Raw genomic sequence first — 26,629 nt, forward strand, 5'->3', positions numbered from 1 at the left:
CCATGCTCTGCAGACTGTGCTGGGAGACACACAAACCTTCTGACACTGGCACGTATTGATTTGCTGGAGGAGTTGGACTGCCTGTGCTAGTTGATTTCATGAACAGTCTCTCTACTACTGAACTAATCAGAGGTTTAACCGACTGGCTGCTCTGATTTAAAAGTGTCCCTTTCAGTTTTCCTGAGCAGTGTGTGGTGGATGCTTGTCGTGGTTTGGGGTCATTTTGCTGTTCACAGCAGACCTGCTGAGCCTCTGTGCGATCCTCCTGTCCTCAGCACACCGACTGTGGATCAGCACCTGGTGTGAACCCTCGACTGCACTTTTTCCACTCGAGTGGACAGTCTGTACGAGGGCACTGCTGCTGAGGTCTGATGCATCAGTAACAGCGGCAGGTTCGTTGGTTCCTGGGTTTTGTCTCTCAGGAACGACAGTCTGGCTCAGATTCAGTCTGCAAACACGAGTGGGGCTAAAATAAGCAGCTCCACCTCCACCCAGATTCATTTATCATCGACATGAAGCAGAGCAAAGGCGTGATGCAGAAACAGCTTCACAGCGTTTCATATGAGGGATGATTCAGCACCAACCACCTGCAGTGAATGTGTCGTTGGTAAAAAGAGCAAATATACTAAGCATGGAGAAAACTGGTGTTGACAAAGTGCTGAGGAATATACACGTGCATGACTTCACTGATGTCTGCTGAGGATCAGATTCGCCGATCCTGCCTCTCTTCACACGTTTTCTCCGTGCAGCTCGTTATCATGCTGGTTTTTCCCAGCTGCCCTGAATGCCCCGCTGCCCTTTGACCTGCTCTTACTTGCTCAGCGTGGAGGGGGAGCCTGAGCGGTGGAAGTGCACGATCTGCCACTTCCCGTCGCGGCGGTGCCACACCCTGGTCTCCTCCGATTGGGCGGTGCGAGGCGTCCCGTTGGAGTCGATGTACTGCGTCACCCTGACGTATGCGATGCAGGCGGCCTCGTCGCCCACCAGGTGGATGTGAGGGTTCAGGATGGTGGTGTGCACCGGTTTGCTGTTCTTGGACCACACTGCAGACACAGACGGACAGGTGAACATGGTCAGGTGACCTCTGAGAGTTTTTTTACAAAGCAAGGTGTAACAGGAAGTCTGCTTCAGCTCACAGTTTTCAAAGTAAAAGCGGTGGAAGTCCAGGCCTTCGACCAGATTCCCCAACGCCTCGGGCTCGAACGCCGTCACAGCCGGGTCGCACATTTTACTGCAGGGAGAAAATCGTTTACTGAGACGAGTCAGAGACACGTTTAACAGGGAGCAAGTGAAAAAAACCATCCACACGCACAACACGCACACGCACAACACGCACACGCACAACACGCACAACACGCACAACACGATCCTGTCGGAGCTCTGACCCCCGTCTCTGTGAACCTTCAAGCCCGGATCAGCAGCCCAAACTTTCATTGTTTTATAGCTTTTATTCTTTATTGATCACTCATAGATGAAATATCTTTGAAACACCTGCAGGACACTTTGTTACACATATTAGCATAAATGTGTTTCCTGCTTTGATTTCTTTTGTTTTCTTAGGATGGGAGTTTTTCCGTCCCACTGTCGCTAAAGTGCTTGCTCATATGATTGTTGGGTTTTTCTCTGTATGTATTGCTGTAGGGTCTACCTTACAATATAAAGCACCTTGAGGCGACTGTTGTTGCGATTATAAAACTTTAACGGTTCAATCAACACACAGAAAAACAGATTTTATTGGCGAGCCAATCATCAAAGATGTCTGAGATTAGAAAACAGGAAGTATCAGTTCATTAAACAGGGCGCCTTCAACATCACGGCCAGGCCGGATCGTTTGGGCCAGTTTGGAGATTCAGGCCGAGCCACAGTTAAATACATCGATGTGATGTTTACAGCGACGCCGACGTCACCAAAGCGCTCTGTGAGCAGGAGAGCGAGCGTGACTGAAGTGTTTGTAACATTTGGGGAAAAGCTGAGCGTGGGTCAGAAGAGGACTCGTTTGTATTGTTGGGTTAAAGGATGCTGATTCGCTCTCAGCGTTTAAAGACCGCCCACTGATCAGGACGTCTGATTGGCTAGTTTCAATCACTGATTTATTTCTGCTGGCACCAGCTTCAGAGAGGAGCGAGGGCAGCGTCAGGAGATGTTCCAGATGTTTTCATCAGAAGCACTGATTCACCTGCCCAAAGGTACGTTAAAGGGTGACTCCGCCCTCTGTGAGGCTCACTCGTGTCAGGGATTTCTCAGCGCTTTGATGGTTTTATTCAAAAACAAACAAACAAACATTCCTTCTGCCCGAGCGTGCTCAGTGCTGGTTACATACGTGTAGCTCTCAAAGTCTCCGTTGCTGATGGCCTCGATGAGCTGCTCAGTGACTTTAATGATGTCCTGTTTCCTCCCTGAAACACACGCGCGCGCGCACACACACACACACACAGGTTAGTGCTGGTTCAGCAGCGTCTCGGCTCACTCGCTGTGTGTCTGTGCGTCCTCACCTCGGGTGTCTTCGTCCTCGATGGTGGTGTTTGTGCTCTCAGAGGATTCCTGCAGGAGGAAGAAGAGTCAGTGTGGGCGGAGTCCCATCTAACCACACCCACCGTAGTTTCCACTTTGCTGTTTCCGTCTGTTTCCAGTGTGTTTGAAGAGTGATTACAGTTTACAGAGACGTTTAAACTGAGACTCGTATTTCCTTATTCTTCAGCGAGCTTTACAGTTTTTGCTCCTCTCGTTTGTGTGGATGGGTTAATTGATTACTCTAAATTGCCCATAGGTGTGAATGTAAGTGCGAATGGTTGTCTGTCTCTGTGTGTGAGCCCTGCGACAGACTGGCGACCTGTCCAGGGTGGATCCCGCCTCTCACCCTAAGACAGCTGGCATAGGCTCCAGCGCCCCCGCGACCCTGAAAAGGTTAAGGATGGATGGATGGATGAATGGATGGACGGATGAATAGATGGATGGATGGATGGACGGACGGACGGACGGACGGACGGGTGGACGAACGAACGGACGGACAGATGGACGGATGAATGGATGGACGGACGGACGGACGGATGAATGGATGGATGGATGAATGGACGGACGGATGGATGGATGGACGGACAGAGGGACGGATGAATGGATGGATGGATGAATGGACGGACGGACGGACAGACGGATGAATGGATGGATGGACGGACGGACGGACGGATGAATGGATGAATGGATGGATGAATGGAAGGATGAATGGATGAATGGATGGACGGATGGACGGATGAACGGATGGATGGATGAATGGACGGACAGACGGATGGACGGATGAATGGATGGATGGATGGATGAATGGATGGACAGACGGACAGACGGACGGATGAATGGATGGATGAATGGTTGGATGGATGGACGGATGGATGAATGGATGGACAGACAGACGGATGAATGGATGGACGGACAGACGGACGGATGGATGAATGGATGAATGGATGAATGAATGAATGGATTGACGGATGAATGGATGAATGAATGGACGGATGGATGATGGATGGATGGATGGACGGACAAATGGATGGATGAATGGATGGACGGACGGATGAATGGATGGATGAATGGATGGACGGACGAATTCATGGATGGAGGGTTGAATGGACGGACGGACGGATGGATGAATGGATGGATGGACGAATGAATGGATGGACGGCTGGACGGACGGACGGATGAATGGACGGATGGAAGGATGGATGAATGGATGGATGGATGGACGGACGGACGGATGAATGGATGGATGGATGAATGGACGGACAGACGGATGGATGAATGGATGGATGGATGGATGGATGAACGGACGGACGGATGGATGGATGAACTGACGGACGGACGGATGGTCTTTTTGGGCTGACATCCTAACCAAGATGGCGCCGGTGTACTTGGCTTGCCGTCCGTCTCGCCGCTTTTTCAGAATCAGAATCAGAATACTTTATTCATCCCGAGGGAAATTCTCCCTTTTTCCCTTACCTTCCCCTATGGACCTTGGCACTGTGTTTTTTATCTTTATTTTTCTAGTCTTATGTTTATCTAGTGGTTGTGGACTGATTACATATGGCCAGTGTTGGGACTAACGTGTTATTAAGTAACGCGTTACAGTAACTACGTTATTATTGTGGTAACGAGCACGGTAACTAGTTATTATGCCAAAATCAGGAACGCGTTAGTCGTTACTGGGATTTAGATAGGGTCGTTACTCGTTACTTCGTGTGGTGGCTATCGCGGAGCTTCCACAGATTCAGTAACATTAGCAAGTGGTGGAGGCCAGCAGGTGGATGAGAGAAAGCAACACGTTCTCGGGCTGGAGAAAGGGGACGCAGAAGGAAAAGAGACTCGAGGCGGCCTAAGTGTGAACTGAACTTCAGGTAAGAAGTTATAACCTGCAGTCCGTCTGGGTCAGATATAAACCAAGTTTAGGTGGAGTTTATTTTCGTTATGCTGACTTTTTCCGTACTGCGTGCTAGCTAGCATGACAGAGTTTCTATACAGCTGGGTGGGTGCTATGAAGTTAATGATGTTGAACTTTATTTTGTTCATAAGTTATTAGAGTTGCCAACCGTCCCGTCTGGTATTCAGAGAAAATATTACGCGTTTCTTATTGAGGTGAAAAGGAACAGTTTGTCCCGTAATTCAGCTACAATGAAAAAGACACAAAGCTGGAGTGATTCTGTGTCTTTGCTGCACAGCTGCCTCTTCTTCTCTCATTCTCCCCCCTCCCTCTACCGTTTCTACTTCAATCATGAAAACTGATCAATGATCAGCTGAAGCAACCTAAGTGTCCTACGACGCACCACCCGTGGCGACTTAGCCCCTAGGATACGGATGGCATTGCTTAATGTCAGGTCGCTGGTCAATAAGACCTTTCTTTTAAATGACTTCATCTCCACTAATGGGATTGATGCCTTATTCCTGACTGAAACCTGGATTCGTCCTGGTGAGTTCATCCCTTTTACTGAACTTCTTCCGTCGGACTGTGTTGCTTTTAGCTCACCAAGGCTTACTGGTAGGGGTGGCGGCGTAGCCTCGGTTTTTAAGAATTCGTATGCAGTTCGGCAGCTACCCTCACCTACCTACTCTAGCTTTGAAGTCCAATTATTGGAGATGACTGCATCCACGACCACACTCTGCGTGGTGGTTTATCGACCGCCTAAATATAGCAAATATTTTATCACGGACTTTGCTGATCTCCTAGGCTCCGTTCTTTTTAAGTATGGTTGTGTTCTCATTGTCGGTGATTTTAACATACTCACTTGCTGTAAGGATGACTCATTTGCTAAAGACTTCCTTGCCTTAACGGACTCTTTTAACCTGGCTCAGTGGGTTAATGACCCAACGCATGTTAAAGGACATACTTTGGACTTGGTTTTCTCATGTGGTCTGGACATTTGTATCAAGGATATAAGTGACGCTGGGATCTCGGATCATTTCCCAGTTATTTTTGATACTGGCTTATGCACTAATGAACTACATCCTGCGGCTCCCCTTCGCCCGCTACGTGTAATTAATGCTGAAGCGATGTCAAACTTCTCTATGTCTTTCTTGGATTCTGCATCTGTCACTCTCGACTGTTGTTCTTTTCACTCGGTTGATGACTATGCTAATTCCTTCCTATCGCTGATTTCTTCAATCCTTGATACTGTTGCCCCCATTAAGATGAAGCGCCCTAGAACCTACTCTCAGTGTTGGCTTAATGACACTACGCGCGCCTTACGTCGCGTGTGTCGGCGCGCTGAGAGAAGGTGGCAAAAAGATAAACTTCAGGTTTCCCATGACATGCTACGGACTAGCCGCTTAAAATTCCAAAGTGCTGCTAAAACGGCCAAAGCGTCCTTCTTGTCCAAAATCATCCTGGCCAATGACCATAACCCCCGTACCTTATTTAAAATTTTTAACTCTGTGGTTAACCCTTCCCCGGACATGCCTTTAATTCATTCTCAGGGTCTTTGTGAGCGATTTCAAACTCACTTTTTAAAAAAGGTCTCATCTCTTAAGTCCTCCCTTCCCCCTGCTTTATATCCTCTCCCCATTCCTGAGTGCATTTCAACTTTCCACCAGTTTGAGCCTGTGTCACTTTTGACTCTTAAGCGGCTAGTTGCTCAAATGAATAACACCAATACTGTGCTTGACATTCTTCCATCTCGTTTAGCTAAGGACTGTTTTGATGTAATCGGACCTAGTATCCTATTTCTTATGAACTTTTCCTTGCTCTCAGGCTGTGTTCCTTTGTCCTTTAAGCATGCTGTAGTCCACCCGATTCTTAAAAAAAGAAATTCTGACTGTTATGACCTTTCAAACTATAGACCGATCTCTAAGCTTTCGTTCTTGTCCAAGATCCTGGAGAGACTAGTTCTCTCCCAACTCCAGGCGTACTTGCACACGAACAATATTGCTGAGAAATTTCAATCTGCCTTTAAGCCATTGCATAGCACTGAAACAGCGTTGGTTAGAGTTCTTAATGATATTCTTGTAATCACTGATACTGGACGCTCTATGGTCCTAGTTTTACTGGACCTCTCTGCGGCCTTTGATATGGTAGACCATAACATTTTATTACTAAGACTTGAGCACACTGTGGGTATTAGAGGCACTGCCCTCGACTGGTTTAAATCATACCTCGCTGATAGATCCTTATCAGTTCACTTAGGCACCTTCTCCTCTTCCTCCGCTCCGGTCTGTTGTGGTGTGCCTCAAGGATCAGTTTTAGGCCCTATTCTCTTCTCATTGTATTTGCTCCCTCTAGGTGCAATCTTTGAAAAATACAATATCGCCTTCCACTGTTATGCCGATGACATACAGATCTATTTTGAACTTACTGACGACCTTGCTGTGTCCCTGCACTACTTTCAAGAATGCATGCAGGAGGTCAAAGAATGGTTCCTGAGTAATTCCCTCGTTTTAAATGATAAGAAGACTGAGATTGTGGTGTTCAACAGTAAAATCCCTCGTGCCCAACTCTGTGCTGCCCTGGGTTCCTCTGCTAGTTTTTCTTGTGACTATGTCAGTAACTTGGGTGTACTGCTGGATAGCTCGCTCAAACTCGATAAGCAAGTGTCTGCTGTAGTGAGATCTAGCTTCCACCAACTGCGCCTTATCTCTAAGGCTAGGCATTATATTCCGCATGAGGACCTGGAGAAGCTTATTCACGCTTTTGTGACCTCCAGGTTGGATTATTGTAACTCCTTGTACTATGGTCTTCCCTCTTCTCTTCTTCTTAAACTGCAAACAGTCCAAAATGCAGCAGCCCGCCTTTTGACTGGTACCAGGAAATTTTGCCATATTACCCCTGTCCTAGCTAGCCTGCATTGGCTGCCCATAAAGTACCGTATTCAATTTAAAATATTACTCCTTACCTTCAAAACTATTAATAAATTAGCGCCAAGTTATCTTAGTGAACTTCTCAAACCACATACTCCTGCTAGAACACTCAGATCTGCCACTCAACTACTTCTGACCCAACCCAGATCTCGACTGAAGTCCCGGGGTGACCGTGCGTTTGCTCTGGCTGCCCCGGTACTGTGGAATACCCTTCCTCTCGACCTCCGCGCATCTGATTCCATTGCACTGTTCAAATCACGATTAAAAACCCACTTATTCAATCTTGCCTTTCCCTCTAGTTAATATTTCTTTTATGATTTTATATCATGCACTTTTATGCTCATTTAAATTCTTGTTTGCTCTGTACCTGTTGCTTTCCTATGTATTAGTGACAGTTATCTGCTTGCATATTTAGTACTTGCTTTGGTCCTATTTCTATTATCCTCCTCCTATACTCTATTTTACTTGTTAAGCACCTTGGCATACCCTTGGTTTTTAAGTGTGCTTTATAAATAAAGTTTATTATTATTATTATCGTCTCTCTTGTTTGTTTATCGCCCACTTTGCGCCGAAAGAGGAAACCAGGGGATGTCGCGCTAAACAACAGCAGCACGTTTAAGCTTGATCAGCTGTTGTTAGAATTTAATATTAATTTCTAGTATCAGCTGATGTTTGCTGGAGCCACAGCTGTAAAGCTGCTGGTCATGATATGGTTTGGATATGTGGTGAGAGGGAAACATGAAGATGAAACCAGGAGATGTCCTTACTGAATCATCAGAGCTGATGGAGAAACAGGTTTACCTTTTAGGTGACATGAATGAGTTGAAGTTATGAACTGTTTCTGAGAGATAAATAACCCCAGGATCCTTTTTTAGGTAGCTGACAGCTGGTAACTGTGCAGGTGCGGACCTAGCAAAGTTTTGCCAGGGGGGCCAGGTAGGGCATTAACAGGGAGAGGGGGGCACAAAGAAATACTTTTCTATCTTATTCTCATTTAAAATTTCTAGCTTTTAAAAAATAATTATCTGAATCTTACAACAAACGATTGATAGATTGATACATATATACCATCAGAACAGTGTACATCACTGTCACCACAGTGTTTATTTTCATTCAAAGGCTTTATGATTTTTCCTATAATGGTGGGCCGGTCTCTAGTCAAAATGTCCGGGCCAATTTTCTGTCCCAGTCCAGCCCTGTATGCAGCTCACCTGCAGTCTGGTGTTACCCACATCTTCCTATTCAGAAGGCAGAATTTCCGAGTTCTGAGTACAATCAAAGCACCACGACTGCAGTTTTTGTGTTGGATGTAAAAGGCGCACATGACTCTGTGACGTAGGCTAGAATCATGGCAGCAGTCAATGACGGTCCAGGCGTGGGATTTCTCTCGTGAAAATATGCACATTATCTTTTCCTTTCTATTGGTTGGTGGCACAGTGCACTTGTGGAGTAAAACCAAAGTTACTTTCCCTAGTAACTAGTTACTTTGAAAGTAACGAGTAACTTGAAGTAACTGAGTTACTTTTGAGAGAAGTAACTAGTAATGTAACTAAGTTACTATTTTAAAGTAACTTACCCAACACTGCATATGACAGGCAAACATTTTTAAATCTTCGTTCTTTTCATTCGTTTCGGGTCGACCCCTGCTGGAGTGTCGGCAACGCTAACTTACCACAACTGGATTCGTCCTGCGGCTTCTCCTACCTGCCGCCTTCTAGTCTCCACAAGAAACGCTACAGGAAGCGGGGAAGACGGAGTGGCCGTCGCGTCCATCTCAGGGCCTTTCTCAGAGCCAGAATTACGGACCATGTACATGTTAATCTGGACACGCCATCATTTTTTCCCTCCTCCCTGGATTGCCCGGACGCTAAACTGCTTACTCGTCGCTGGATTTACCCAGCTGATCACCAAGCATCTGCCCGCTCTGTGACACGCTTTCCTACTCGGATTTGGATAACATCGCGCAGACGGGGAGTTTGTCGAAGCAATCTATGCACTCTGCCTCGTGCTTCTAGAGGTGACTTAGTACCCTGGCCACGGATGGCACTGCTTAATGTCAGGTCGCTGGTAAATAAGACCTTTGTTTTAAATGACTTATTCTCTACTAGTGGCCTTGATGTTTTATTCCTTACAGAAACCTGGATTCGCCCTGGTGAGCTCATTCCTTTCTCTGAACTTCTTCCTTTGGACTGTGCCTTTTTTAGTTCACCGAGGCTTTCTGGTAGGGGAGGTGGTTTAGCCTTGGTTTTTAAAAACGTATATAATGTTCGGCAACTTTCCTCACCTAACTTTACTAGTTTTGAAGTCCAGTTATTGGAGATGACTGCTTCCACGACCACTTTATGTGTGTTGGTCTATCGACCGCCCAAATATAACAAGTGTTTTATTTCGGACTTTGCCAATTTCTTGGGTTCCGTTCTTTATAAATATGATTCTGTTCTTATTCTTGGTGATTTTAACATACACATCTGTTGTAAGGATGACCTGCTTGCTAAAGACTTTCTTGCTTTAATGGACTCTTTTAACCTCCTTCAATGGGTAAATGAACCAACCCACACTAAAGGCCATATTTTGGACTTGGTCTTTACGTATGGCCTGGATATCTGTATTAAGGATATAAATGACGCGGGGATTTCAGATCATTTTCTAATTTCCTTTGATATTGGCTTATCTGCCGCTGGACTGCAGCCTGGAGCTCTTTCTCGTCCGCTACGCGTACTCAGCTCTGAAGCTTTGTCAAAGTTTGCTGTGTCTTTTTTAGATTTGGCGCCTATAATTCCTGACTGCTGCTCAGTTCGCTCATCTGATGGTTATGCTGATACTTTGCTATCATTATTTTCATCTACCTCTGATTTGACTGTACCTGACGACTGTTCTCTCTGTTCGGTTGATGGTTGTGCTAATATCCTGTTATCGGTTTGTTCTTTTATTCTTGATTTTGTTGCTCCCATCAAAATGAAGCACCCTAGAACCTACTCTCATTGCTGGCTAAACGATACTACACGTGCCTTACGACGTGTCTGTCGCCGTGATGAGAGGAGGTGGAAAAAAGATAAACTTCAGGTTTCTTATGATATGTTACGGACCAGCCGCTCACAGTTTCAAACTGCTGCTAGTATGGCTAAGGCATCTTTTCGTTCCAAAGTCATTTTGGCTAATGGTCACAACCCCCGTATACTATTTAAAATTTTTATTTCTGTTGTTAATCCCGGTCCTGATATGCCTTTACTGTATTCACAAGCTCTTTGTGAGCGTTTTCAAATTCTTTTTTTAGATAAGGTTTCATCCCTTAAGCTTTCCTCTTCGTCTACATCTTATCCTGTCTTTTCCTCTGATTGTAATTCAACTTTTCATCAATTTGAGCCCGTGTCGCTTTCGACTCTGAAGCAGCTGGTTGATCAACTAAAAAACACCAATGCTGTGTTTGATATTCTCCCATCACGCATTGTTAAGGGCTACTTTGATGTAATTGGACCGAGCATTCTGTTCTTAATGAATTTTTCTCTACTCTCTGGATCTGTCCCACTGGCCTTTAAGCATGCTGTAGTCCAGCCTATTCTGAAAAAGAAGAATCTTGATTGTTATGATCTTTTGAACTATCGACCAATCTCTAAGCTTCCGTTTCTGTCCAAGATCCTGGAGCGACTAGTTCTCTCTCAGCTTCAGGCGTACTTAGATGCGAACAACATTGCAGAGAAATTTCAGTCTGCCTTTAAGCCACGGCACAGCACTGAAACGGCCTTGCTTAGAGTTCTCAATGACCTATTTGTAAGCACTGACTCTGGACGCTCTGTGGTCCTGGTTTTATTGGACCTTTCCTCTGCTTTTGATATGGTTGATCATAACATTCTTCTACTAAGACTTGAGCATACTGTGGGTATAAGAGGCACTGCCCTTAACTGCTATAAATCTTATCTCGCTGACAGGTCATTCTCGGTTAATTTGGGCAACTTCTCATCTTCCTCGGTACCTGTACACAGCGTACAGGTACTGAAACTGGGTGTGGGTCCCAATCAAACCATCTGTCCTCTAAGAGGACAGACGGTTTGAAAGAGGAGTGAAAGAAGCCATCTATGTCCACTGTGAGCGACCATCTTTGAACAGAGGCGGGGTTTACGACACCAACTCTCTGCCATCTATAATCCAGTTTTGAGATCCCTTCCCAGACGCCTTAACGCCCACTCACATCCTGGGCCATCTGATCTCAGGAATTCACATGATAAGGTGGGGCCAGGTTTCACAATGAACTCACCCGAAACTCTGGCTGATTGGGACCCACACCCAGTTTCACACCTCAGGCGATTAGAGGATCATCAGGGGGTCCTTTTGTCCCTCTGTGGGGGGAAACTCCCACTAGGTTTAAATCTGGGACTCTCCACCATTTGACCTTAGAACCGAAGAAGCTTCTCGGATGAGGTGAAACGTCTTCAAGCAACTTAAAGAAGTCCAGATGCTTTTCTTTGCAAGCTCCTTAGACTACGATGACCTGGATGACTGAGAACCTTCACAGACATTTATCATCTTATTACTGAGTGAACACGACACGGATCCATGCAGGTAGGAGTTCAGCTCTGTGACACTCACCTCATGTCAGACATCATAACACTGAAAAATAATGATGATGATGATGATGAGGTTACCTTCACTCCGTCGGCCTTCTTGTTGCTCCCGCTCTTTCCTCCTGAGCGAGGGATGAGAACAAAGAGAGAGAGAAGCAGCAGAGTCAGGAAGAAAGGAACAAAAGCAGCAAACAGGAGAGACGGCATCGTACCCAGGACCTCTGCCCACGTGCCCTTCAGCCGGCGGTCTGATCGCAGCACAGACTGAAGACAGTGGGTCACATGTCGGAGTAAAAATACTCAGACTTCCTGCTGCAGATTCAGGGAGTTCCCGGCGTGACATGTGGGTCGCTCAGTGAGCGGCGAGGCCAAATTTAGGACCAACTTGAGATAGTTGGAGAGCAGAAAGTGTGCACGCATTCCTGAGCGTCCACGCTGAACACGTGCATCTGGAAACACGTCCTCTGCTCAGGTCCAGCAGCAAACAGCCAATCAGAGAGCTCAGAACAACCAGCTCAGTATCACAACATGTGTTTGTTCTGCTCACATGACAAGAACATCAAATATACTGTTTACTTTACACCAGGGCTGCCCAATCCCGGTCCTCGAGAGCTACTATCCTGCAGCTTTTAGATGCATCCCTACTCCAACACAGCTGAATCAAATGGTTTGATTACCTCTTCAGCATGCCATCATGTTTGGCAAAGGCCTGATAACAAGCCATTCATTTGATTCGGGTGTGTGGGAACAAGGGTGCATCTAAAAGCTGCAGGACGGTAGCTCTCGAGGACCGGGATTGGGCACCCCTGCTTTACACCAACGACCAAACTCCATTCAAATATCTGCTAATTTAACATCAGTCTGCATGTTGCTCAGCACTTTTCTAAAGCTCAGAAATATCCTACTGAAAACTAGTTCATGCATTTATTACTTCCAGGCTGGACGACTGTAATTCATTATTATCAGGATGTCCTAAAAACTCCCTGAAAAGCCTTCAGCTGATCCAAAATGCTGCAGCAAGAGTCCTGACAGGGACTAGAAAGAGAGAGCAGATTTCTCCTGTTTTAGCTTCCTGTTAAATCCAGAATTAAAATCCTGCTCCTCACATACAAGGTCTTAAATAATCAGGCCCCATCTTATCTTAATGACCTTGTAGGACCATATCACCCTATTAGAGCACTTCGCTCTCGCTCTGCAGGCCTACTTGTTGTTCCTAGAGTATTTAAAAGTAGAATGGCCCCGCCCCTCCCTGAGCCTGGTTCTGCTGGAGGTTTCTTCCTGTTAAGAGTTTTTCCTTCCCCCTGTCCCTGAGAGCTGCCTCTCAGAGTGTTGTCTGACTGTTTCCTCTGTTTATGTGACAGTAAAACTGCATCGAGCTCATCTGATGCTGTGCAGATGAAGACGAGTTGAATTATTCCAGCGTTTGTGTTTAATATCTGTGGACTCTTCATGCAGCGCCGTCGTCTCAACAGTCGACCTAAAACTGTTTCTGAGTCCTCGCTTGTGAAACAGGAACAAGTGGGCGGGGCAAACATAGCCTGGGAAAACTGTGGACACAGACACACTGACAGGGCCATCATGCTCGCCGAGCCGCCTGTGTCGCACACCCATTATGACATCACACTACGTGTCATGTGACACCGTCTTTGTGGTGTTTCAGCCGGTTGTGCACGTCTCATCTTTTTGTAGCCTGGCGTGTGTTGCTTTGGCCGCTGCGGCTGTGTCGGTGGTTTCCCCGCTATCTTTAGAGCTCAGTGTGTGTGAATGTCTGGGACAGCTGCTACACACACACACACACACACACACACACACACACACACACTCAGTGATAACGTGTTTATTGTGTGTAAGCTGGCAGCTGACTGGTGGATTTCTCTGTGCAACCTCCTGCTACTGGAACACAAACCTGCAGGTCAAAGGTCAAACCTGCTGCTGCCACAAGCTGTGTGACTTACTGACAGTTAATAGGGGACAGCCTCAAATTGTACATGACTTTTGACCACACTGGGTGGGTTTGGGGGGGGGGGGGGGGGGGGTCTTACCAGAGAAATTCCTGGTGGCCAACATGGTGGTGAGAATGGCTCCCTGAAGGAAAGAAGGGATAAAAATAAAAGCACAGAAAATTATGACAGAATTTATTTCTGATTTTCTAAAAATGATTATTATGTGAAGTTAAAACAGATTAACTTCAACATTTCCTTTAAAACAACAAAGAGTCAAAAGCAGCCGTGACCACAAATCTGAGCGTTGGAAACTTTTTTCCTCCGTGGTCACTAAAAACACTAAAACTTCATGGTTTTATTTTGAAAGTCCACCTTCAGTTTCCTCCTGGCGTTGAACTTCTTCAGACACTCAACCGTTTCCTGTCTGTGCATGCAGGACGCCACTGTGGATCGGTGCTGGGAGGAAGAAGAACATCATCATCATCATGAGGAGCAGAGCAGGACAGAGAACAAGGTCAAAGGTCAAAGGTGAGAGGGTCTCACAGAGATCCAGGGGTGTTTGAGCGCCTCGGCAGCTGTGATGCGTTTGGCCGGGTTGATGGTCAGCATCTTATTGATGAGATCTTTGGCTTCAGGAGTCACCGTGTCCCACTCCGGGGAAGGAAACTAGGAAGCAAGGACACAGGGAGAGGAGGCAAGGAGAGGACCAGTTTAAATTAGAACAACTGTAATAACAAAGGTGTTAAAGCCCCGCCCACAATGGTTAAACTGCCAATAAAGTACAGGTGAACAGTCGTGATGTCATGTGACCTACATCATAGGCGCCAGCTTTGATCTGCTGGTACAGACGATGCTGATCTTCATCCCAGAATGGAGGATAACCGACCAATAGGATGTAGAGAATCACACCTGAGACAGAAGACCATAAAAAATTTAATAAATACACCTGACAAAAATAAAATGCAATAAAATATAAAAAAAAATCCACTGACAGACAGAAAAACCATAAAAGCTAAAAAAAAAAAAAGTGGAAGAAGGAATGAATGTGAAAGATAAAAGAGACAAAAATGTCCTCAGAGACTGAAAATAAAGAAAGTAAAACACTAAACGTGAAAACAACACCCTGGACATGAACCCTGAGTAAAAAATAAACAAACTGCACATGAGTGGAGGAAACATAAAGGAAGAAGAAACGGTAGAAACAGGAAGTAGAGACTCACCACAGGCCCAGAGGTCGACTGCTTTCCCGTATGGGTCCTTCCTGAGGACCTCTGGAGACAGATAACCTGGAGTCCCCGCAAAGCCTGAAAACAAACACAGGTTTATACACAGTTGCTGTTCTGGAAGACCCTTGTTTATGTGACAAAGCGGCACAAATAAAAAATTTAGATTAATGAAGACCATCATCATCACCACTATCACCACAGTCACCATCACCATCACTATCACTATCATCATCATCATCATCATCATCATCATCATCATCATAATCTCTGTTAATTTCAGTTTCAATGAAAGTGCCATAAAAAGGCATTTATGTGTCTATACCTTTGTTGTTTGGATTTACTGTGATAAGAGTTATTGTAAACATGTTGCTTATTGTAATTGTTTTGTTTGGGTAGTTCTCACGATGATGATGATGACGACGCTGAGTGATCTTGTCGCCGAACATTGAATAAATCATCTGTAAACAAGAACTTGTCCGCGTGGTGGCTGATGGGAGCTACAACCATCACTATCATCATCGTCACCATCACCATAATCATCATCACCATAATCATCATCATCATTATCACCTTCATCATCGTTACCATAATCATCATCACCACCATCAGCATGGTCACCATCAACATCATCTTCATCACCATCATCATCATTATCAAAACAATCATCACCCTCATCATCATCACATCATTTCCATCAAGTCACCATCACCATCATCCTCATCACCATCACTTGGTGCTCTTACCGAACCATGCCTGCTGGTCTCCTTCCACCTCGATGGCGAGGCCAAAGTCGGCGAGTTTCACCGCCGCTCCTTTGGACTTGGAGGCCAGGAGGAGGTTCTCAGGCTGCAGACACAACAGACATGCTAACACGCTAACTAACCGCAATGGTTTGCATGAAAGGTGCTAAGGATGCTAACAGGACTCTTAGAGGACTTGGAGCCTGTCTCAATACGCGTACTTGTGCGTATAGTACTGTTCCAATTCAAGTACGCATCAAGCCAAGAACGCCAAAAAATCCCGGATGTGTTCCCGCTCCGCCTGTTTTATCGAGCATGCATCAGTGGTGACTTGTGTAGACTTGGTACAAAACCCAATCGCGGCAATGGTGGACGAGCGGGGCTGAAAACGTTTAAATATTTCTGGGTCACAAAAAAAACGTTTAAGTTATTTTCAAGTGAGAATGTAGCTGTGTAAGCTTCAAATATCTGCTCGGTTTATCAACATATCGCATATCTCCAAACGTGCTCCGACGTTTTCGGAGACGTCCGTCACCCGCCAGCTCCATAGCACACAGCGAGGTCGAGGATCACTAGAGCCGGCGACAACAGCGGACTCCCGGCACATCGTTTTCAACCCCCCCGCGGTCTTTCGCTACTGAGGTTAAACATGATATATAAGTCACTTAAATCACTTCAAAATGATAATGTTTGGTTTATTTCAGTGTTTTATTTGTTCCTGAGTAAATCGGTTTGGCTGAGATTAAAGATTAAAGCTTCATAACATATTAATATCAGTTAAATTAAGAGGCGACGGCAGTAAAAACTCCAGACCTGTGACATCATCAAGTACGCTGGCGTTCCAATTGTGCAAATCGCGAGTCCGTGCTCGCGTTCTCGGCAAGTCCGTGCTCGCCGAGTACACGAGCACGGACTCGCGTACTTGAGTCTTGGTTTCATTGGTTTCTTCCCGTCTTTAATCAGAGACCAGCAGCTCTGGGCTCAATTCACCCGTCTGCTGTAATCAGCTGTTCATGTTTTGATGAGCAGCTGATTACTGTTGTGTGTAACGCTGGTGTGTTGTTTGTCATGAAAACACTGTGTTTGTGTGGGCGGCTGTTAAATCATCACACGTGCTATAATTCAGGCTTAACAAGCCAGACCTCGTTCAAATAATCGATTTTCCTGCTGCTGGTTATGAGCAGGTTATTAACAGAACCTGCTCATAACCAGCCAGTCTCTCAGCCAGTCAGAGAGCCAATAGGATCCCAGACAGTACTGTGGCAGTAAAGATGTCCCTCCCCCACTGGCCCCAGCGGCCAATCATGTCGCTGCACAGAACTGCTGTTCAGGACATGTGGAGCTGTCAGAGATTATGTCATCTGACGTGTCGGGTACCTTTAGGTCTCTGTGGACCACGCCCATCTGATGACAATGTAGCACCGCCTCCAAAATCTGCTGGATACAGTGACTGTTCAGAAAGAGGTCAGAGGTCAGAGGTCAGAGGTCAGAGGTCGGCATCAGATTCAGCACAGAAGCAGAAGAAGTCTGAAGAGTGCGTCTCTTACCTGGCATCAGCTTCACTGTAGTATTCTCTCGCTACGATGTCTTCAAACAGCTCTCCACCTGTCACACTGACACACACAGACACACAACGTCAGGAAAATACACAACCCTGAGACACACAAACACACAAAGTCAGGAAAATACACAACCATGAGACACACAAACACACAACGTCAGGAAAATACACAACCATGAGACACACAAACACACAACGTCAGGAAAATACACAACCATGAGACACACAAACACACAAAGTCAGGAAAATACACAACCATGAGACACACAAACACACAACGTCAGGAAACTACACAACCCTGAGACACACAAACACACAAAGTCAGGAAACTACACAACCATGAGACACACAAACACACAAAGTCAGGAAAATACACAACCATGAGAAACACAAACACACAAAGTCAGGAAAATACACAACCATGAGACACACAAACACACAACGTCAGGAAACTACACAACCATGAGACACACAAACACACAACGTCAGGAAACTACACAACCCTGAGACACACAAACACACAAAGTCAGGAAACTACACAACCCTGAGACACACAAACACACAAAGTCAGGAAACTACACAACCATGAGACACACAAACACACAAAGTCAGGAAACTACACAACCCTGAGACACACAAACACACAAAGTCAGGAAACTACACAACCCTGAGACACACAAACACACAAAGTCAGGAAAATACACAACCATGAGAAACACAAACACACAAAGTCAGGAAAATACACAACCATGAGACACACAAACACACAACGTCAGGAAACTACACAACCATGAGACACACAAACACACAAAGTCAGGAAACTACACAACCCTGAGACACACAAACACACAAAGTCAGGAAAATACACAACCATGAGACACACAAACACACAAAGTCAGGAAAATACACAACCATGAGACACACAAACACACAACGTCAGGAAACTACACAACCATGAGACACACAAACACACAAAGTCAGGAAAATACACAACCATGAGACACACAAACACACAAAGTCAGGAAAATACACAACCATGAGACACACAAACACACAAAGTCAGGAAATTACACAACCATGAGACACACAACACAAAACGTCAAGAAATTACACAACCATGAGACACACAAACACACAAAGTCAGGAAACTACACAACCATGAGACACACAAACACACAAAGTCAGGAAAATACACAACCATGAGACACACAAACACACAAAGTCAGGAAACTACACAACCATGAGACACACAACACAAAACGTCAAGAAATTACACAACCATGAGACACACAAACACACACCGTCAGGAAATTACACAACCATGAGACACACAACAGACACCGTCAGGAAATTACACAACCATGAGACACACAACAGACACCGTCAGGAAATTACACAACCCTGAGAGACACAAACATAAAACGTCAGGAAACTACACAACCATGAGACACACAAACACACAATGTCAGGAAACTACACAACCATGAGACACACAAACATACAATGTCAGGAAATTACACAACCATGAGACACACAACACAAAACGTCAAGAAATTACACAACCATGAGACACACAACACAAAACGTCAAGAAATTACACAACCATGAGACACACAAACACACAATGTCAGGAAATTACACAACCATGAGACACACAACCAGTGTTGGTCAAGTTACTTGAAAAAAGTAATCAGTAACTAATTACTGATTACTTCCCCAAAAAAGTAATCCCGTTACTTTGCTGATTACTTATTTTCAAAGGTAATTAATTACTTAGTTACTTTTTAAAAACACGATTTACAACCTGAAGAGGTGATAAAGCGATAGATCTTTCAGCCCAATTCTACTTTTTCTGCATAATCCATCATACAAAATGTAATCAGATGGAAAAGTCTCTTTTTAAAACTTGTTTTATTAGTTTTAATCTTTTAACTTTATGCATCAAGCAAACATTAAATTATCTGCAACATTCTCTGACTGGAAGAAATTAGTTTAACATTTAAACCTATTTTCTGCACATTCCAGCACATAAAATAAAGTATTTTTTGTGTTTACACTCAGTCTTTCAAAGAGATGCAAGTAAAACACAGCAGAAAATAAATGAAGTCAAAGACTCAGCGGTCCTGTTGCTCTATTTTCACCTGTAAAGCAGGAGTGGGGCAGGCGGAGGTTTACCCTGGTGCAGGTGTGCCGCGGTCAGTGGAAGAATCCGCGAGTTTCTCTGTGAGTTTCCCATTACGTCGTAGCTACTCGGTGCTTGTTGGAAGTTTAGGGGTTTTTTGCTGTAAAAAGAAGTTTTCTTCCCACGCACAGCGGACACTAATGTTTTTGTCACTTTTTATGGAATCAAACTCAAAGTAAGGTCAGTACTTCCACGCTTTAAACGCTGCACGCTCATACTCTCTCTGCACTCGATATGTGATCCATTGTTGATCTGCACACAGCTGTTGTCACGAACGTCGCACTCGCTTACGTCACTGTCATGAGACATTCTCGCAAAAAAATCACGGTTTTAGTAACGCAGTAACGCAGCGTTCCTACGGGAAAGTAACGGTAATCTAATTACCGTTTTTGCAATAGTAATCCCTTACTTTACTCGAAAAAAGTAATCGGATTACAGTAACGGATTACAGTAACGGGCAGTAACGCGTTACAAGTAACGCGTTACTGCCCATCTCTGCACACAACACACACCGTCAGGAAATTACACAACCATGAGACACACAACACACACCGTCAGGAAACTGCACGGTTTTGACCTCTGGATGTTGGGACACTGGGTGGAGGGGCTCTGAATGTAGCGGCTGTAGGTGGAGGACACTGGGTCCACAGATGTGCTTCACCTCTGTTTGAATATTTGGATTCTGTTTGCTTGTCTCACTGATTTCTGTGGTTTTTATTGGTGGTGGTGTTAGAAAGTGGTGTGGGTGGGGTCAAAATCACTGGTTTACTGGTATAAAGGACAGTTGTAGCCACAGTGACACCACCCACTGCTGGCGTCACGGAGCCTTCGTGGTGTTTTCAGTGTGGATGTGAGGAGCTCAGGTGTGTCACAAACAGCGTGAGGAGACACTCACAGGTCGAAGATGAGGTAATGATGCCCCTCCTCCGAGATGCTGTCATGCAGCCGAACTGGAAGACAGAAAGGAAAGCAGACATTTTATTTTCCCGTTACACCACGTCAACCCCACAGAGCGCACACGCAGCTGCTCGCCACGCAGCTGCTCGCCACGCAGCTGCTCGCCACGCAGCTGCTCGCCACGCAGCTGCTCGCCACGCAGCTGCTCGCCACGCAGCTGCTCGCCACGCAGCTGCTGGCCGAGGTCAGAGGTCACAGTCATTGGTTCTCCCTCTGCCACCCTTAAGCCTTCCTGCTTCCTGCTCTGCTGTGACTCTGACCAGCATCTCCAAAATGAACTTCCTGTTTTATCCAATCAGACCACAAACTTGTCACCTCACTGAACTCACCGATCAGCTGACCAGGACGCTTATTTCCTCATACACTGCATCCAATCAGGGCAGAGGAGGCGCCCCCTGCTGTATGTTAGAAAGGCTGCAGATACATACAGGAAACTGCTGAAGATTAAGGCTGAACACCGACTGTGGCTGTTAGTAATGTGTCAGTGAGCGTGCCGTCCAAGCTGGGCGGGGCTAAGGGCGAATCAGCCATGCTGGTTTCTTCTGCCACATTTAAACCGACCCGTCCTGACAGGCGACTCTCAGAGCAGCTCTGCATGACTCACAGATCAGAACAAGCCTTCTTTATCTGACACTCAGACTCAGTTCATCCTCAGCCTAAAACAATGAGTTTAAGCTCCTCCCCTCTTACTTTTGATTGGCTGAGCAGGTGGGCGGAGCTTCTATAAAGCTGTGATACTGAATATTCCTGAACAGCCTGAGCTGTGGGCTCACAGGGATCACTGCACATACACCAAGACCATTCATATAAACCTGGTAAATGGCCTGTGTCTGTATAGCGCTTTACACCCATTCACACACTGGTGATGGCAGCTACATTGTAGCCACAGCCGCCCTGGGGCGCACTGACAGAGGCGAGGCTGCCGGACACTGGCGCCACCGGGCCCTCTGACCACCACCAGTAGGCAACGGGTGAAGTGTCTCGCCCAAGGACACAACAACCTTTCGATTACAAGGCGAACTCCCAACTCTTGAGCCACAATCGCCAGCTTCATGTTTAATATGAAAATCCAGCACAGGGGCAGGGGTCATGTGACAGGAAGTGAGGAGAAGCAGAAGAGGTCCAGTTTAAACTGATACCTGATGATTTACATCCGGACAGTTGTTCTGGTTTTAGTGATTTATGCAGTGATGTGCGAGAAGACGTTTCATCCTGAATTCACAGAGCGAACGTTCAGATTTCTGTTCTGGAAAGTCAAACATGGAGTTTCTTAAACGGCGTGTCACAGTTAATCAGGTCCTTCCTGTGACGGGGTCCTCGCAGTTTGAGAAACTTGTTGGATGACGTCTCTGAGCCCGACTGAAGGCGTCTGTTTCTGCTCTCCGCTTATATTGTTTAATAGGAAGTATTATAGCTGAGGAGAGAGAGGCTGCTGCCCACACACACACACACACACACACACACACACACACACACACACACACACACACACACACACACACACACACACTAAATCCCGCTGCTGTACTGTGTAGGAGTGCTTTGAGAGAAAACCTGATTATTTCTTTCTGAGTGCTTTCACACAGGTACTGTGTGTGTGTGTGTGTGTGTGTGTGTGTGTGTGTGTGTGTGTGTGTGTGTGTAGGAGGATAGATGGTTTTGATTCCTTCACCTATGGACTCTGTTGCCTAGCAACACCACACACACACACTCAGGGTTACGTAACACTCCTCAGTATCTGTAGAGCATCGCCTGCCCACACAAGGCAATGATTGGCCGCTCTGTTCAGCTGCAGGCTGCCGATTGGCCGGCTGGGTCCACGCGAGGTCATATTTGAACATCTGACTGACGGCGGTGAGTTTGTTTGGACTCCATCGAGCACACAGTTTGTTTTTTGGAGGTTTCGGTGTGAGGGTCTGTGTTCTGCGCTCAGACTGGACCCGCCCACAGCAGCGGCGCCTCCTGCTGGGCTTTTATTCTGAATTATTCACAGGAAGTGGCGGCCGCACACAGATCAGTTTGCGTTTAAGTGGTTTGAGCTCTGAGGCGTTTCCCACACACTCATTAAGCTGTCCACGGGCTGATCTGAGGACGCGTGAAGCCCCCTGTGCGTGCCTGACAGCAGGCAGCCGTCAGACGGAGCTCCTCATGTTGCAGAAGGCTCGCTCCTCGCTGTAACGTCATTACCAGGAGAGGCGGCTCACACATGATCTGATGAACACTCATTAAGTCGAGCTGCGGGCTCAGAGGCAGCGCCGGCATCCTGCTGCACAGCCACAGGGTTTTCAAATTGCTGCCTCGGTGCACAGAGCAGACTCTCAGCACTAATAAAACACAGATATTACACTAAGGACACGCCCACTAATGACATCACAGATCAAACATAATGATCGTTCATAAACTATGGATGTAGCTTCCGGATAGGTGCAGTCAGAGATTTCCTAATATAATGTAGAACTGCGACTCTCTGGACGTCCTGTCCTACAGGGGGCGTTGTTGCTCAGCAGGGGGCCGTTCAGAGACTGAAGCATTAGGCCCGTGGTTACGTTTACCACAGACATCCATCTTTGCTGCCATCGTACGAGCTCAGGCTCCAGCGTGCTGATCGATTTCAGAACAACAACACTGGAGTCATGTGTTTAGTTGGGAGAGCTCTTCTGGGGTAAACAGAGTCACAGCCTCCACAAAGACGTGTTTGTCTGAGCCCAGCAGAAGTGAGCCAGTATCAGTGTGGAGGATCAGGATCATGGATTTCACGTCAGTCAAGCCAGAACATCTTACTATTCATCACTGATTGAAGACAATAAGAACAACCCCAGGTTTCTCTTCAGCTCTGTAGCCAGGCTGACAAAAAGTCAGAGCTCTTTTGAGCCAACCATCCCTTTAACGTTAACTAGTAATGACTTCATGAACTTCTTCACAAATAACATTTTTATCATTAGAGAAAAAATTACCAGTAATCATCCCACAGATGTAATATTATCTACAGCTACTCTTAGTACCATTGATGTTAAGTTAGACTCTTTTTCTCCAATTGATCTTTCTGAGTTAACTTCAATAATTACTTCCTCCAAACCATCAACGTGTCTTTTAGACCCCATTCCTACAAAACTGCTCAAAGAAGTCCTGCCATTAATTAATGCTTCGATCTTAAATATGATAAACTATCTCTAATAATCTATGTACCACAGGCCTTCAAGCTGGCTGTAGTTAAACCTTTACTCAAAAAGCATCTCTAGACCCAGCAGTCTTAGCTAATTATAGGCCAATCTCCAACCTTCCTTTATATCAAACATCCTTGAAAGAGTAGTTGTCAAACAGCTAACAGATCATCTGCAGAGGTTTATTTGAAGAGTTTCAGTCAGGTTTCAGAGCTCATCACAGCACAGAAACAGCTTTAGTGAAGGTTACAAATGATCTTCTTATGGCCTCTGACAGTGGACTCATCTCTGTGCTTGTCCTGCTAGACCTCAGTGCAGCGTTTGATACTGTCGACCATAATATCCTATTAGAGCGATTAGAACATGCTGTAGGTATTACAGGTACTGCACTGCAGTGGTTTGTATCATATCTATCTAATAGACTCCAGTTTGTGCATGTAAATGGAGAGTCCTCTTCACACACTGAGGTTAATTATGGAGTTCCACAGGGTTCAGTGCTAGGACCAATTCTGTTTACATTATACATGCTTCCCTTAGGCAGCATCATTAGAAGACATAGCATACATTTACACTGCTATGCAGATGACACCCAGCTCTATCTGTCCATGAAGCCAGATAACACACACCAATGAGTTAAACTGCAGGAATGTCTTAAAGACATAAAGACCTGGATGGCCGCTAACTTTCTGCTTCTTCATTCAGATCAAACTGAGGTTATTGTACTCGGCCCTGAAAAGCTTAGAGATATGGTCTCTAACCAGATTCTTACTCTGGATGGCATTACCTTGGCCTCCAGTAACGCTGTGAGGAACCTTGGAGTCATTTTTGACCAGGACATGTCCTTCAACGCACATATTAAACAAATATGTAAGACTGCTTTCTTCCATTTGCGCAACATCTCTAAAGTTAGAAATATCCTGTCTCAGAGTGACGCTGAAAAACTAGTTCATGCATTTATTACTTCCAGGCTGGACGACTGTAATTCATTATTATCAGGATGAAATCTGCACGTTTATTGCTCGAGTTATTTTTATTTTACTTTTAGGCTGAATGTCCCCTCTGGGGTCCATGAACACTCAGACTTCTGCAGGTAATATTTCTGAGCTCATCATCGAATTTCATCACTTTATTTATCAAACACATTTAAATCCAGCAGAAGCAGACTGAAGTGCTGCGTCATTAAAGCACCAAAACACATTAAAAACTATTAAAAAGCACATAACGAGAAAGTTAGGAAGCAAATAAAACAAGTTAAAGTAAGATGGCCGTGAACTGGACATGAGCAGGAAAAGACAACAGGCAGAGATGTAGAAACCTGTCCTGGAGGACGAGGCGGCTGTTCCTGAGGTCAGGATGAAGAAGCCGTCAGCTGTAATTTGGGGAGGCGGAGCTTTTCCACAACGCCATTACATTCAAAGGCTCACGAAACTCTCACAATCTATTCATACAAGATCTCTAACAGCCTCGAGGAAGACTCTCAGTCATTCAGAGGTAAGCGCGGCCTAAGCCCATCTCTGAGGGAACATCTGTCACCCTCTTAAAATGATTTCAGCCATTCCCCAACTCTGTGAATGGGACTCGTGGTTATTGATCAATGGCCATGACAATGTGCATATTCATGAGCTGACCTCCCAGCACATTGTTCCCTCAGTGGGCTGGTTTCAGTCATTATGCAAATGTCCTGTTTGTAAGATTGAAACCTGCAGTCAGCTGAGACTGAAGACGTCACCTGATGATGACGAAACGTTTCTCCCGCTGAAAACATCCAGATGAACAGAATCAACTTTTGGTGATTTGCTCACCTGGAGCACGAGCGTGCATCAAGACTCCTTTTTGCAGTTGTAAAAACTCACTTTTCATCGATTGTTTGTTTCTCACATCTGCATTTGCATTCTCACTTTAGCCCAAAGTAAGTCGATCATCGAACGGTCTGACGGGCTCTCACGTCAACCCTTCGATGCGATTCAAACCTGATTGTACAGAAGACAGTCCCTACGTTACTGACGAAGGCGGCTCTCAGTATCACAGTACTCGTACTGCGTGCTGTCTCCAGTACACGGTGCAGGTTTTCCTTCCAGCTGCTCAGAGATCAGCGTGTTGGAGGGAAACCTCTCCGCGTCCTCGTCTGTCGCCTCCACTCTGAGAACGACTGCTCTGTGATTTCACCGCCTTCATCACCCTCACCGTTAGCAGCCGAGGTACATACAGCAGTGTTAGTACATGCAGTACATGCAGTACATGCAGTATTACTCACCGATGTTGGGGTGTTTCAGTAGTCGACAGATTCGAGCTTCACGGTCCAACTTCTGATGATCTGACAACACAAACACAGAGATTACTGATCAGAGGCATCGATCGGGGATCTCCCTCCTGACCTTGTTATTGATCAGGAGAGTCAGCAATCAGACCTGTTGTCGGTTTTCACACTGTGACGTGATCGCAGGTGTTTCACAGACAACAGGAAATCAGTCCAATCAGAGCTCACGCTCATGAAGCATCAATGTGACGGTGATAGTTTCGTTATCTCTGATCTTCATCCCAGATAAACGCTCACTGAGGCACTCAGAAACAGGAGAATCAGGCTTTTGCTGCCTGAGGTTTGATCTGAGCGTCAGTGTCACAGCGATGCAGAGATATCTGTGTGCACATCCAGACTCCACCGAGGCAGGAGCTGCTCACACACAGCTCTGCTGACAAAGAACGAGGTCGGTTTCAGGCCTGAGCGCCGTGAGGTGGGACCAAAGACACCTCTGCATCAGTGGGACTTTGTCTGGTAATGACAGATCAGGATGGTTTTAAGTCAAAGTTTTATTTTCCACTTTATTTCAATGCTTAAAACCTCCTCTGACCTCCTGAAAACTTCCTGTAAAGTCTGTCTGAGGCTCCAAAGGTGAGTCAGTGCAGTGTTGGGGCTTAAATCAGGCGTGTGGCTGCTGGGAATAATGGGAGAGCTGTTTGTTGCTCCTCATCT

At 45.7% G+C, this 26,629-nt stretch overlaps 2 protein-coding genes across 2 annotated transcripts in view; one reads left to right on the forward strand and one right to left on the reverse strand.

Annotated features, from left to right (window-relative positions):
* Positions 1–11,813, forward strand: part of LOC309715256 (uncharacterized protein) — a 32,712-nt gene extending 20,899 nt beyond the window's left edge. Inside the window, exon 2 of the mRNA XM_082548234.1 lies at positions 11,730–11,813. The gene's annotated coding sequence lies outside the window, so the exon portion shown is untranslated. The remainder of the gene's footprint in view (positions 1–11,729) is intronic.
* LOC309715219 (calcium/calmodulin-dependent protein kinase type II subunit alpha) overlaps positions 1–26,629 on the reverse strand; it is a 47,209-nt gene that overhangs the window by 4,559 nt on the left and 16,021 nt on the right. The window contains exons 3-17 of the mRNA XM_082548151.1: positions 25,913–25,972; positions 20,436–20,490; positions 17,345–17,410; positions 17,175–17,247; positions 15,801–15,903; positions 15,052–15,135; positions 14,646–14,740; positions 14,375–14,497; positions 14,204–14,287; positions 13,931–13,973; positions 11,970–12,010; positions 2,493–2,541; positions 2,321–2,396; positions 1,137–1,231; positions 815–1,043 (exon numbers count right to left, since the gene is read on the reverse strand). Coding sequence (XP_082404277.1) covers positions 815–1,043; positions 1,137–1,231; positions 2,321–2,396; positions 2,493–2,541; positions 11,970–12,010; positions 13,931–13,973; positions 14,204–14,287; positions 14,375–14,497; positions 14,646–14,740; positions 15,052–15,135; positions 15,801–15,903; positions 17,175–17,247; positions 17,345–17,410; positions 20,436–20,490; positions 25,913–25,972 — 1,276 coding nt within the window. The remainder of the gene's footprint in view (positions 1–814; positions 1,044–1,136; positions 1,232–2,320; positions 2,397–2,492; positions 2,542–11,969; positions 12,011–13,930; positions 13,974–14,203; positions 14,288–14,374; positions 14,498–14,645; positions 14,741–15,051; positions 15,136–15,800; positions 15,904–17,174; positions 17,248–17,344; positions 17,411–20,435; positions 20,491–25,912; positions 25,973–26,629) is intronic.

Source organism: Aulonocara stuartgranti (genome assembly GCF_965226115.1).
Source record: "Aulonocara stuartgranti genome assembly, chromosome: 10".
Taxonomy (NCBI): Eukaryota; Metazoa; Chordata; class Actinopteri; order Cichliformes; family Cichlidae; genus Aulonocara; species Aulonocara stuartgranti.